Source organism: Dendropsophus ebraccatus, chromosome 2 (genome assembly GCF_027789765.1).
Source record: "Dendropsophus ebraccatus isolate aDenEbr1 chromosome 2, aDenEbr1.pat, whole genome shotgun sequence".
NCBI classification, from domain to species: domain Eukaryota; kingdom Metazoa; phylum Chordata; class Amphibia; order Anura; family Hylidae; genus Dendropsophus; species Dendropsophus ebraccatus.
In genome coordinates, this window is record NC_091455.1 from 38159602 (window position 1) to 38174741 (window position 15140).

General features: G+C 42.0%; 1 protein-coding gene across 7 annotated transcripts in view; it reads right to left on the bottom strand.

Moving 5' to 3' along the window:
• Positions 1–15140, bottom strand: part of TRIQK (triple QxxK/R motif containing) — a 103331-nt gene that overhangs the window by 42377 nt on the left and 45814 nt on the right. For all 7 annotated transcript variants that reach the window (XM_069957383.1, XM_069957380.1, XM_069957378.1 and 4 more), the window contains one exon: positions 9178–9247. In XM_069957383.1, coding sequence (XP_069813484.1) covers positions 9178–9238 — 61 coding nt within the window. In that variant the 5' untranslated portion in view covers positions 9239–9247. The remainder of the gene's footprint in view (positions 1–9177; positions 9248–15140) is intronic.

Here is a 15140-nt window from a genome sequence, read left to right on the forward strand (position 1 = left end):
GAATGGGGATATTTGTAAATGATACTGGATTACTGTAAATTACAACCATCCCGCAGCCCTGATAAGTGCCTGGTTTATTTTCCAATTTTCCACAGACCAGAACTGTGCAAAAGTTATGTTTAAAGAGGAACTACATCGAGACAGGTTCAATTTACACCCATATAATCTAGAAATATAGAACTATTTTCTATAAAATGATGTAGATTCATGTGTGCCCATTAAATGGGAATGCTAAAGACCGTAATAAACAAGCCTTTTTTTTTCTTGAATATGTCACAATTTTTTTAGTGTGTACCTTTAGATGTGTATTGTAAAAGGAGGGGGGGGGGGACACTTTATCAGATGCCTCATGCCCGGTAACCTGACTCCATCTGAGGGTGACATTAGGCTCTATGATTTATATGGAATACTCCTTGTGGGGTCTTTCTGGCTCTCAGAACTAGGGAATGGGTCAAGGGCCTGTCTCTTTTTAGAAAGGGCATGCAAAAAGACCACACTCTTCTAAGTAGACTTAAAGCCAAAGCCAGGAATGGATTTAAAAAGAGGAAAAATCTCAGTCTTTCCTTTATGACCTGATCTCTGTTTATAGTCTGTTCCTGGCTTTGGCTTCAAATCTTTGGCACGATAACGATCGAATTTGAATGATAATTGTACGCGTAAACGCAGCGAACGATCGAACGAAGAGCGAGAAATCATTCATTTTGATCTTTTATCTTGTTCTTAAATAGTCGTTCTCAAAAAAATTCACCGATCGTTCCGTGTAAACAGTCGTTGCGCTAAAATCCAGCCGCCCGGCACCCCTCTCATCCACAGCCCTTGCGCCATCTCGATCGCCACCCCGTTCACCACCCCCGCTCCGATCGCCACCCCCGCAATCGGGGCAATCAGAGGTGCAATCAGAGCGGCGCCGGCAGGGTGGGGGGCAATCAGAGCGGCGCCGGCGGGGGGTGGGGGTGGGGGGGGGTTTGATCGGAGCGGCGGGGGTGGCGATCGGGGCAGCGCAGGGGGGTGCGGTTGACGTGGGGTCGGGCTGCGGATCAGCGGGGGGGCCAGCTGTGGGCGGGCCGGGCGATCGCAAAACAATTTTTCCCGTACGATATATCGTACCGTCTAAACGCTGATAGTTATGAAAAAAAATGTGTTACTCAGACATCGTTAATCGGAGAATCGGGCCAATTATCGTTTCGTGTAAACCCAGCATTAGTCTATAAGTAATTCTATGAGCTATGATTCTAATAGTTCAATGCTATAGAACTCCTCCAGTACTTTAGTTATTGCTTGGGAAGACTAGATCATACAATTTCTCCAAGATTAGCCCTAACATGCAACCTGATCTAATAATTGTCCTCAGACATCGTATCCATTGTATCTCATGTATTCACTATTTCAGATTAAAGCACAGCATGTTAACATAGATGGATATGTTATGGATAAAATTATATATATTACACATACACACATTTTTTGGTATGCTTATGCCTATATAATTTGTATGCTTATGCATTTATACTTGCCTGCTGAAGAAATCACCGGGTGTACAAAGATGGCGCCTCCACCTGGGACTACACCCAAGATGTTTCTGTTACACCCTGTATCCGAGCAAGGCAACAGTCAACCTGACCTATCCCCCCCCTCCCCCTTACAGCTGTTTTTAATAACTTATACGTTTCTGCTTTAACAGGTTACTATTCCATCTCTTCACACCAGTAGTGCGGAGTGGACCTGTCAAACTGTTCGGGCTCAACAATGTTTCCTGACCCCGAACGTTTGGCATTTGATTATCCGCAGCTGCAGAAGTTGGTTGGTGCCCTAGGGAGTCCTGAAAAAACATAGGTTGTATGCACGTTTTCTTGGTAGCCCTTGGACTGCATCCAACTTCTGCAGCCACAGGGGTTCAAATGTCAAGCGTTATTGTTTGGAGAATGTTGCCGAACCTGAACAGTTAGACAGGTCTGCTCAACACTATACATCAGTGTCAATACAGTGTTACTCATGTTCTGATTCCTTCTGTATTCTATAGACTTTCCAAGTTGATGTCTACTGGCCTGGCCTGCTCCTGGACTCTGCTTCTGCCAAGTCTTTCTGGATACCATGAATGGTGATTCTTGTCCGCCTTCCTTGTCTAGCACTTCTTGTTCTCTAACTTGGGACACATTTTTTCTGTTTCATTTTTATTGCTTGGTGTCTGTGCTCCAGTTTCCTCAGTAGTCCCAGCTGTGGCCAACAACCTTCTAGAGACTATTCTGGGGACCATGACTTGGGGAAACTCAATCTTGCCTCCATGCCTCAGCATGACCAGCTCCAAAATCCACAACAAATCTGCAGCATCTCAGTCCTGTATGAACATGCCCTAATAGTTCCCACATTGGAAGACATTAAAGCCTATGTGTGACTACATTGTGCACAATTAACAGATTACCATGATTAAAGAAAATACATAATATAACTGTAAAACAATAAAACTGCCACAAAGGAACTGTCCATTACATTAGTATTAATAATATATGACATAGAGCTAATACTGAAACATTATAAACTAGAAATATTTGCTAGCAGATGACAAATTTCCTTACACATGTAGAACCACTAATGCCTGGAATATTACTTACGATGCTTTGCCTCAAAGTACTGTGTACTCCTGTAACAAGCAAAACAGTCTCCAGCATGAAAACATCAGCACTGATGTATGGCTATCCTTGTAAAAGGCTGCACACACTGCAATGCAGTTTTTGGAGGGAGTCAGAAGTGGATCAAATAGGAAAAATGGTATACCCACTATCCAGTGTACAGAGCTATGTCTGTGGCTCTCTAGCTGCTGAAAAGTTAGAAAAGCCACAGCCAGTGAATGATGAGAATTATGTTTTTGCAATAGCTGGAGAACCACAGGTTAGGGATATAGATATGGATACAGATATATCCAAGGGAAGTACTAAGAAAGTGTATCTGAGTTTAATTAAGTAATTCTGACTTGTCCTATTGGTGTGATCAGCCTATGCCTCTCTGACTGTGTTATGAAGCATGTAAGACTAGGGTAGAATATGTGAGTTTAAAGTGACTCTGTACTCACAATCTGACCCCGCCCCCCCCCAAAACTGCTTGTAGCGTCAGCTGTTTTTAATCGAAGATCTGTCCTGGGGTCCGTTCGGCAGGTGATGCAGTTATTGTCCTAAAAAACTACTTTTAAACTTGCATCCCTGTGTCAATTTAGCGTGGCCTAGAGTGTGTGTGCGCTAGGATTGTGACGCCACTCCGTCCCTCCTCATAATCAGGAACACCCCCGGGCAGGAATTTTCCTATTAATCACTTATCTGAACACTGCACAGGTGCTATAACGATCCGTCACATGTGCAGTGTTCAGACAGGTGATGAATAGGAGAAATAGTTCTAGGGGCATTCCTAATGGTGAAGAGGGCGAGGAGGAGGGACGGATGGGCGTCACAATGCTAGGGCATGTGTACTCTAGGCCACACCAATTTGACACAGGGCTGCAAGTTTAAAAGTTGTTTTTTATTACAATAACTGCATTACTTTCCGAACGGACATCAGGACAGCTATCTGGCAGTACAAGCAGTTTGGGGGGGCAGATTGTAGGTACAGAGTTGCTTTAAGGAGCATACAACTATCTTTTGTATATAAACATTGGGAGGGTAATCCTATCTTTGACTGAGATGATAGGCTGAGATGATGACAGTTTCCCTTAAAGTGAAACAGTGTATTTAATCCTGGATTCTTCACTGCTCTAAAGCAGTTATTTTAGACTATAAAGCAGGGGTGGGGAACCTCCAGCCCCTGAGACCCCCTTATGTGGCCCGCGGCCCTCCTGTGACGTGCACCGCTCTGGCGGGGCATGAGCCGGCACACAGAGCATCCTCCTGTGTCTGTGAACGTGACGGCGGCCAGACACAGGAGGATGCTGTGCGCGCGCCTGCTCCTTCTCTACCAGAGTGGTGCTCGTCTCCTTTCTCCTGCGGGCCACATGCGATAACGTCATTTCATTGCGCGCTGCCTGCAGAAGACAGGCACAGACTAGAGGAGTGAGTGGGGTGTTTATTTTTTTTTATTTGTTACAGACACTGGGGGCTAAGCAAACTGCCAGGGGCATCACTGTGGGGTTAACTAGACTACCAGGGACATCTCTGGGGGGTTCACTAGGACTACCAAGGACATCACTGGGGATTAACAAGACTACCAGGGACATCTCTGGGGGGTTCACTAGGACTACCAAGGACATCACTGGGGGTTAACAAGACTACCAGGGACATCTCTGGGGGGTTAACTAGGACTACCAAGGACATCACTGGGGGGTTAACTAGGACTACCAGGGACATCACTAGGGGGTTAACTACAGCTATAAGGGGGATCACTGGGGTGTTAATTAGACTGCCAACGACATCAATAGGGAGTTAACTACAGCTACAAGGGGGATCACTGAGGGGTTAACTAGGACTATCAGGGACATCACTTAGGGTTAGTTAGACTACCAGGGACATCAATAAGGAGTTAACTACAGCTACCAGGGGCATCACTGCGGGTTAACTCTGGCTACCCGGCATCACTAAGGTTTCCCATCAGGTACCAGGGGCATAACAGAGAGTAACTACAATAGCAGGGGCATTAGGGGAACAATACTTTGCCTTGCCCCAGGTGCTGTCAACCCACGCTACTAACTGCCGCGCACAGTATAACATTGAGTGCCCTCGAATGATTTTATTAACGCCCAAATGGCCCTCAACAGGGAAAAGGTTCCCCACCCCTGCTATAAGGTATTCTAGAACAGTGGTGTCAAACTCAAATACACAGTGGGCCAAAATAAAAAAAACTGGACAAAGTCGCGGGCCAACCTTGATAATTATTGAAGTGCGAATGCGGCGGTCCTTTCACTGTCAGTGTTATGCGTCTCCCAGCACTGTGCACTGTAATAAATGACATGATAAATTGCTATGATATGATTAAACCCTAACCCATGTAATAGCCAACCCCCACCCCCCAATATTGCCCCATGTAGTAGCCAACCCAACCAAAATTGCCCGACATAGTAGCCAGCCCTCCCAGTAGCGCCCAAATAGTAGCCAACCCCCCCAAATGTCTTATATAGTAGCCAGCCCTCCAAAATAGTCTTCTATAGTAGCCAGCCCTCCCCAATTGTCTTTTACAGTAGCCAGCCCTCTCTAATAGTCTCTTATGTAGTAGCCAGCCCTCCAGTAACCAGACAGAGTTTGACATGACTGTTCTAGAAGCTTCCCAAACAGCAGCAGCACATGAATTTATGTGTTCTACATAGCCCTGGGTAAGTAGAAAGTGGCCCACATTGCGAGTAACAATTTGCGCTCATGTGGTTAGGGATCAGGAAAACTGCTGAAATAATGTCGACGTTAATGAAGATTTTAACAGGTATGCTGCCACACGCACATACAAAATTCATGAAATCTTGTATTTTCATTAATTGCAAAAAGAAGACAAAACCCATGTAATGAATATAGAAAAGCTTCAGTCTGACATTATAGTAATTAATGTGATCCAGTAATAATGTGGTCTACAGAAACACACCGTACACAGGGAACCACAAACTAATGAGGTTTTTCATACTTGCCGGATTAGCATCTTGTTAGGATTATATGAAGCAATTGCATTTTGAAGGTTTTAAACTGTGTTCTGGAAGGCGAAAATCTCTTAATACAATTACTGGAAGACAACACCTATTGTTCTAATGAAGGTTCCAATACAATATGCTAGACGCTTTGGTTACATTAAAGGGACACTATGAGCAGATTAGAAGCATATAGCCCTACAGCGCACGGATACAGACGATGAAGGTAAGTTTCTTACCTTGATCTTCACCACCGTTTTCGGGAACTTTGTAGTTTATTAGATATGTAAATTAGGCTGCTTGGTGCACTGGGGACAGGACTAGCACCTTCGGTACAGTGATCTGCCCCGGTCGGCCCACCCCTTCTAATGAATATCCATCCAGCACCGGAGTGACATCACTACAGAGCGCCACCACAATATCCCTAAGGTCTGGCCGATGTACTGAGAGCTTTAGTCCCACCCCCAGTGCACCAAAACGTCACATTTACATATGTAAGGATCAAGGTGAGAAAATTACCTTCATCCTCAGTGCCCTGTGGACTATAGGGACACCCATATTGTAAAATTTCTCTATCACAATGGTCATGCACAAAGCCTAAAGTGAGAACACCTTATTACCCATTGTAAATTGTACTGAAAACAATTGTCCAGTCCCCCCATGACCAACTGGTGCACCAATCCAGATCCAGAGATTGAATCAGTCAGAGGGCAGGTTGGATCTAAATTCAAGCTGGTCTTTTATTGCAACCCCTCATAAATGCAATGTTTCGGCTGTAGTGCATTTATCAAGCAAAAAGGAAAGAAAATAGCAAATTTATTGCTTTCTTCACTAACAGTTGTAGTGTCATTGTTGTTTTCATCCATAATGGGATGAGAAGCTCTTAACGTTTTTTGTTTAAAAAACATCTCTGGTCAATAAATATTGGCTGCCAAGCGTGTTGTTTAACAGTCCTTGTCTAATACTCTTGGTTTTGGCCTTCATGGTCCCTCTTGGCTAATCCAGCTTGCTGGCTGCCCAACCTTGCCTCCTGTTATGACCGCTTCACTGGTTCATGTGCTAAACATTTAAGCAGATTTTTGCTAATTCACTACTGGGCATTCTTGTTAGTAAATTGTGACTCCCCATTCAGTTGTACTGTACTGTAATATGTCGGGGATCTTTGGTGTGGAATCTGCCCCAAAAATCTGAAAACACATTTTATTTTTGAGTTTGTTACTTTTTAACAGCTGGAGGTCAATCGTTCAAGACTTTAATACCGGTGGCTGAAGAAGTTGGATGCAGCTCTACGGAGTATGTAGGCTGTATCCATGTTTTCCAGGGCTCCCTAGGGCTGCATTAAACCTATTCAGCCACCAGTATTCAAGTGCCGAACGATTGGACTCTAGCATGCTCGGGTTGCGCTCATCTCTATTAATTATATTTGTTAAGGGTAATGCAAATGTAATTCTTATTAACAAATATTTGCTAAAAACTAATAGATACTAATAAAGAATTCCTAGTTTTGTAATTTTTTTCCATCCTTATATTTCAGCAAAGTTTTTTTTTTCTTAGCTCCCATTTACTATTGAGAAAAAAAACAGAAAAAAAACTTTTTTTTTTTTTTTTTTTGGTCTTGAGAGAATTGTTTGAAGGTTTAGGCAAGATTGCAGGTCGCACAGTATAATGTAAATTTTAAAAATATGACTGCATAATCTATTTGTTTTCCTGGATTGGAACTTCTCACAGTCTTCTTTCATGTGCAGAACACTGAACAGCTCCGATTAGCTGAGTTAAGAAAACATCAGACCTTAACTAACAATATGGTAAAATATTGCCGTATTTCTACAGGAATGCTAATTGTATCCACATATGCATATATCTAGGGGCAACTGTTCTTTGAAGAGGGTTTGTCATTTTTTTGTGTGTCTAGATCAATATAGTTGATTGACAAGGCTTTCTAAAAAAATCAACTACCCCCCCTTTTATAAACTGCTTTATCTTACATTTTAAAGCACTTAAAGTGACTCTGTACCCACAATCTGTCCCCCCCAAACCACTTGTACCTTCGGATAGCTGCTTTTAATCCAAGATCTGTCCTGGGGTTCGTTCGGCAGGTGATGCAGTTATTGTTTTAAAAACGACTTTTAATCCGGCAGCGCTGTGTCTAACGGCCGGGGCTTACATTAGTATATGCATTAGGCTGGCACCACCTATTCCCCACCTGCATGTATAATGAACATGGGCTCGATCGTTAAGACACCTGTGCAAAGCTCAAACAGCAGTTAATGTTCCTGGATCATTCCTAATGCTGAGGAGGGCGGGGAGGAGGGAAGGAGAGGTGTTGCCAGCCTAATGCATATACAAATGTAAGCCCCGGCTGTTAGACACATCGCTGCCGGATTAAAAGTTGTTTTTAGAACAATAACTGCATCCCCTGCTGAACGGACCCCAGGACAGATCTTGGATTAAAAGCAGCTATCCGAAGGTACAAGTGATTTGGGGGGGGACAGATTGTGGGTACAGAGTCGCTTTAAGGGGAAGCTCTGGGCAAAATGAAAAATCGGCTGCAAACAGTGGGGTGCGGGAGCATAATAAAGAAACTACCCACCCCCACACAGCGCCAAGCCACAGGCTCACTGACTGTAAAAGTTCATTCTCTGCACTCACCATCGTGCTTCATAAATTTTTATTGTAGATAAAAGTCCATCAAAAAAATACAATGGGAACAGGACGTTTCAGCGTCAAGCCTTCCTCAACAGGCTCGCTGACTGAGAGAAGGGTCCGCTCAGCCAGTCAATGACTGCAGTTGTGTCCTGCCCAGCTTTGACATTGCAGGAGCAGGAGATCCAGGAGCATGGCAGGGGTCCAAGATCGGTAAGGCAGCACTAGTTGGGCATGGGCCAATTTGTCATCTTGGCTGAGCTTATACTTTAAAGAATGTATTCCATGAATTATTTTCGCATAACCAGTAGTTATAACCCTGTTAATACCTTTTTTAAAGAAACAAAAAAAAAAAAAAAGTCATTTTAATCCTTGTGCCCCCATTGGTGCTTCTTTATAAAAATCAAGCTCCTTTCTCCTCTGAAAGCTAAAAGTACACTGAGCACTAGGTGGTGCCATACTAAGGGCCCTATTCCACCGGACGATTATCGTTTGCATAATCGTTAACGATTAACGATCTCAAACGACCGCTATTGCGAAAGACCTGAAAACGTTCACTCATTTCCATGCAACGATAATCGTTACTTATGATCGTAATTGCGATCGTTTTTTCTTCACTATTTATTTGCTATTGCGTTCGTATCTATTGCGAACGACCGAACGACATCTTATTCAATGCGAACGATTTGCGAACGTTTTGCGAACGAGCAACGATAAAAATAGGTCCAGGTCTTATAAAGCGATCAACGATTTCTCGTTCTGTCGTTAATCGTTAACTGCATTTCAACCGAACGATTATCGTTTAGATTCGAACGATTTAACGATAATCTGAAAGGTAATCGTCCGGTGGAATAGGGCCCTAAGTAAGTAACTTTTATGACTCTTAACTGGATCCTTTTGATAAAGTATGTAAATCAAAATATTCAGGGACTAATAAAAGAACTTACCTATTTGCTTACGATATTGATCAACTGGAGCTTTTGTTGCTGAAGCATCCTTTCGGCCCATTTTTCCCCACTGTAACAGAAAGAACGAAGAGTATACCGGGTGAACATAAAGCATGGCATAACCAGACTGTGGCATCTGTTTCCAACATGAAGCTTGACAAGATCTATAATGTTCCACTTTAGATCAAATAATAGCAACCTTAAAAGATATAAAAAAACACTAGATTTTTTTTTTTTAGGACAAGAAATGTGGGGTGCAATAGAGATCTATAGACATCAGTAACAGGTACGGCTGGGTGCACACTAGGTTTTTGCAATCAGTTATTTCTTTTAGCAAAAACACGGATGAAAAACGAATGGAAAAAAATGGATACATTTGTCAGCATCAGTTTTGATCCGTTTTTCCGTTGACTTCCAACATAAGAAAAAAAAAAAAACACAATCAAAACGCACCTGTTTTTTTTAAAGTACACAATAGTAAGGTCAGCTACGTTTTTGTGTATGTTAAAAAAACAGATACGTTTTGATTAGGGATATTCTGACCCTGCCGAGGTTCGAGTTCGTACGTACCTGAACTCTCGGCAATGATTCCCGCTGTCTGCCCGCTCTGTGCAGGGGGTGGATACAGCCGGAGGACCACCTGGAAAACTGGGATACAACCATAGCCATAGGCTGTATCCCAGTTTTCCAGGCGGTCCTCCGGCTATATCCACCCTCTCCACGGAGGTGGAAGACAGCGGGAATCATTGCAGAGAGTTCAGGTTCGTACAAACCTGAACCTCGGCAGGTTCGGACCATCCCTAGTTTTAATTTTTTTTTTTTTATAATGGAAGTCAATGGAAAAACAGATGCACACAAATGCTAAAACGCATTGCAAAAAAACGTAATGTGGACCCAGCCTAAGAAGCTGTATAGGGTTAGAAAAAATAGCTGCTTTCATTCAAAAACAGTGTTAAACTTGTTCACTGGTGGCATGTGATATTCTAATCCAGGCACATTAACTTCATCAGAGCACAATATCCAACATGGCCAATGAATAACTGCATTTTTTTCAGGACTTCAATGAATTAAAAGCGTCATTAGAACCGGCCTATTCCCTAGCTGCTGCCAGTGGTCAGTGCTTGCTGCTCCACGTTTTGGCACACAGGAAACGTCCATCAAGCCAATCACTGGATGAGGTTTGTAGAAGGAACTATCTAGCAGAAGTGGGGGAGTAAGCAGATTAGTACTCCTCATCATCTACAGTGCTGCTCCTCATATACACACATAGGAAGGCTTATCCTAAAAAGTATGCAGCAACAAATGTAGAAGAAGCTCCAACCCCTCCAAGTGTACAGAAGGTTAAAGGGGTAGTCCACCCAAAAAATTTTTCTTTCAAATCAACTGGTACCATAAAGTGCCAGAGATTTGTAATTCACCTCTATTAAAAAATCTCAAGTCTTCCAGTACTGTCAGCTGCTGTGTGTCCAGCAGGAAGTGGTGTTTTCTTTCCTGTCTGACACAGTGCTCTCTGTTGACTCCTCTGTCCATGTCAGGAACTGTCCAAAACAGGAGCAAATCCCCATAGAAAACCTCTCCTACTGTCCAGACTGGAAATAATACAACTTCCTGTTGGGCATACAGCAGCTGATAAGTACTGGAAGGGTTGAGATTTTTTAATAGAAGTAAATTACAAATCTCTGGCACTTCATGGCAGCAGTTGATTTGAAAGAAATTTTTTTGGGGTGAACTACCCTTTTAAGTCCAAAAACTGCCAAATAGAGGAAAAAGAATCCAGCACAGATTAGACAAGAAAAAAAATTCAGCCCTTATTCAAAACTTCACACCGGCCATAAAATCGCATCAAAGCCTAATGTTTACACGTTTCGGCTATTTGCATTGTTCAAAGCATTTGTATATTAAGGTGAATAGCTGAAATGCGTAAACATTATGCGCTCATGCGGTTCTGTGTCCGGTGTGAAATTTTGAATATAGGCTGACGTTTTTTCTAGTCTAATGGGTGCTGGATCCTTTTTCTTATCCTAAAAAGTCACTTGAAACGACAGGTGGCTAGAGTCTTCTGAAAAACATTTCTTTCACCAGATAACCCCTTTAAAATGTGCAAAAGTTACAGTAAAAGTTATACATTTTGATGGGTAAGTAACACAAAACAGTGCTTGTCTATGTTGTCACATCTATACTGACTACTACTGTATTTTCCTGCATATAAGACTACTTTTCAATCCTGGAAAATCCTCTCAAACGCCAGGGGTCGTCTTATACGCCAGTTGTTGTTATAGGGCGGCTGCTGAAAAACTTCAGTGAATGGAGAATCTGTGATCACCACATAGGGTTGGGGTAGCTCAAAAACGACCGCATCCCTCCCATATGCGGTGACTGTATGAAGGGCAGGGCAAGCTGCATGCGTCCGGGGTATGGGGGGGGGGGGGAATGACATTTGGTAGAGTGGCGCTGTGCCCAGAAAATCCCCCCTCTTTTACCCGTCTGGCCGCCCTTGTATCCTACCGATATTACTGTACCTCCTTCTCTGACTCTCTGATCTCACTGCTGTCTGATGTTTTTTTTTTATTAATTCTTATTTGGTGTGTGTTGGAAGAGGGGTAGTCTTATACAGCGAGTATATCCCAAACTCTATATTCTAACTGGAAAAGTTGGGGGTTGTCTTATACGCCCAGTCTAATATGCTACGGTATTAGGGTAGGTTGCTGCCACTGATGTCTTTGCAGGCAATATAGAAGTCTCCTCCATCACTATGTTTTAGATCTGCTTATAGTAGGGATCAATGTTGAAATATTAAGATTTTATCATATTTATAATTTTGGGTACTCCATGTCATGTGACCACTAAAGGACCCTAATGATGGCCATAAAAACCTGCTTGCCACATACTGTTCCTATGCTAAACATCATGTGAATTTTAAATATATGTGTGTGTGTGTTACTCGTTGCAAGATCTGTGCTGTAAAGCATGTTGCACTATACAAAAATGATGATTATTATTATTATACAAAGCAATTAATAACGGGATCTTACAAATGAAGGTTTGTGTTCAATTTACACTAAAATTTTTGGGCTTTACAAATTTCATTCGGAGACGGACACATTTCATTTGGCAAGCCAACATAGTACGTTGTGTCTTTTTATACCAGTTAGACAAATCATTTTTATTTTTCACGCCAATAATTGCTCAAGGCAATATTTAACAGATATATTAAGTATACTGCATGTGTCTGTTATTCCACCTAAGATTTTTCACATCCATCTACTGTACCTACCCTACACTTAAGAAACCCTTTGTATAAAAACCCAAGATAAAAGCGCTATGCATTAATAAATGTACAGTTGTAACAGAATGTTGGGAACATGCGGTGTAAATGTTTCCACTTTTATATATGATCAATACTGTTACAGTGACATTAACTAAAAAAAAAAAGTAATAGACCCTCAATGACAGAATGTATCGGAATATAAAATTTTTTTTTACGATGGAATATTTTAAGGAAACTTTATCTAATGGCATTATAGTGTGGCGGTAAAGTGAGCATAATTATAACACGGTGCAGCATGAGGTTAAATAAGGAGGATTTGAGTCGCTCCTCTAAAACTCCGACGATTGCTCATGTTGCCTGCTGAATAATCCCATTAGCTGCCACTGGCATCGCCTGATAACCATTTATTACAATATGTCGCTACTGAAAGAATCTTAGACTATAATTTTAGCCCTGCCAATAAAATGCTTCCAAGCGGGTGATGACAATGTTTCTTTTTTTTTTTTTTAATATATATAAATGTATATCTGTTACACTAGCTACTTAACCCAAAATCAGCAGCCTTGTTCATCGGTAACCATCGTGCTGTCAGGATCGGAGACATCTGACACCGATAAAATGCTGGGACTTTTCTTTGTTCTTCAAAGCTGTGTAGTAATCATCATTCATTTTTACAGCTTTGACGGTAGATAAAAAAAAAAAAGAAAAAAAAAAATCCCTCTAGATTCCAGCCGAGACATTAGCGCATACAGTCACAATGCCTAATAAGCCGGCTATTTGCATAAAAGATCAGCCACACTTTGGAGTGTTCCATGATAGATGGAGAAATGGAGATTAGATTAGCATGTACAAAATCAAGATTGTTTTCACAATGCCCGTCCTGGGGGAACGTGGCTCATCACCTAACCTCCGACAGAACTTGTGTTTCCCCGAGGAGGACGCTTGTCACTGAAACTTAAGTGAGAATATAGATTAGGCTGAGATGCTGTTTATTACTTATTAATCCTTCTGCTGGAGCGGATGTGAGTTATTATACTGGATTAAACATTACAGGCGTAAAGTTGTTTATTACCTGTGAATCGTATTGAGTTTATTCTCATTTTATGTAGCCGCCAATTCTAAACCTTCATACCATCCATTTTATCTATCTATCTATCTATATGTAACTTGTAACATGTCCTTAAAACACAAGTGTATATGTAAAGCAAAAGTATTTTCTTTGACAATTAACCCTTAGGGGACACAGACAGTTTTCATTTTTGCGTTTTCGTTTCTCCCTCCTCGTGTCTATAAGGCCATAGCGCCTGCATTTTTCCACCTAGAGACCCAAATGAGCCCTTATTTTTTGCGCAACTAATTGTACTTTGCTATGGCAGATGTAATTTTTGCCTAAAATGTGCCGGGAAACCAGAAAAAAATTATATGTGTGGTGAAATTGAAAAAAAAAATGTTTTTTTTTTTTTTTATTTGAGGGGGTTTGTTTTTACTCCGTTTGCCCTAGGGTAAAAGTGACTTGTTATATATGTTCCTTAAGTTGTTACAATTACAACGATATGTAACATGTTAAACTTTTATTTGATTTGATGGCTTGTAAAAAATTAAAACCTTTTAAAGAAAATATATGTTCCTTAAAATCGCTCCATTCCCAGGCTTATAGCGCTTTTATCCTCTGGTCTATGGGTCTGTGTGAGGTGTCATTTTTTGTGCCATGATGTGATCTTTCTATTGGTACCTTGATTGCGCATATACGACTTTTTGATCGCTTTTTATTACAATTATTCTGGATTCGATGCGACCAAAAATGCGCAATTTTGCACTTTGGGATTTTTTTGCGCTGACGCCGTTTACCGTGTGAGATCAGGAATGTGATTAATTAATAGTTCGGGCGATTACGCACGCGGCGATAGCAAACATGTTTGTTTATTTATTTATTTTTATTTATAAAATGGGGAAAGGGGGGTGATTCAGACTTTTATTAGGGGAGGGGATTTTGTGTTATTAAAAATACATTTTTCTTTTACTTTACACATATACTAGAAGCCCCCCTGGGGGACTTATAGTATATGCACTCTGATCTCTCATAGAGATCCATGCAGTATAGTTATACTGCATGAATCCATGAGATCGGTGTTCTATTGCTTTTGGCTGCTGCAGCCAAAAGCAATAGAATGCCGAGCCGGGATCAGCGCCATTACGGCGCAGACCCCGGCCCGGGATGGATGCGGGGATCGTCCCCCCGCAATCGCGCCGCAGGGGGGGGGGGGCGATCCCCCCACTAGACCACCAGGTATGGAGATTAGCAAGTATTTAGAAGCAGCTGTCAACTTTGACAGCTGCTTCTAAGTACTTAATTAGCGGGCACGGCGATCGGACCGTGCCCGCTAATAGCCGCGATCCCGGGCTACATGCGGCACCCGGGATCGCGGCAGTTCTGATCGCGGCAGTTCTAAACTCCCATAGCGGCACGAGGACGTTCAGTAACGTCCTGGTGCAGCTATGGGTTAAAGCATCAACTTAAAAATAGAAAGAAAGAAAAAAAAATACCTGGACACTCTACACAGCATGTATAAAGTACTAGGGAAAGTCCAGGAGGCAAGAGGTTGCCTTTAACATGCCTACAAATATAGATGATAAGCTTTTCTAACCTTTTAAAATATGCCGACGTTAAACATCTGAATGCTGAGTTTGCCAAATT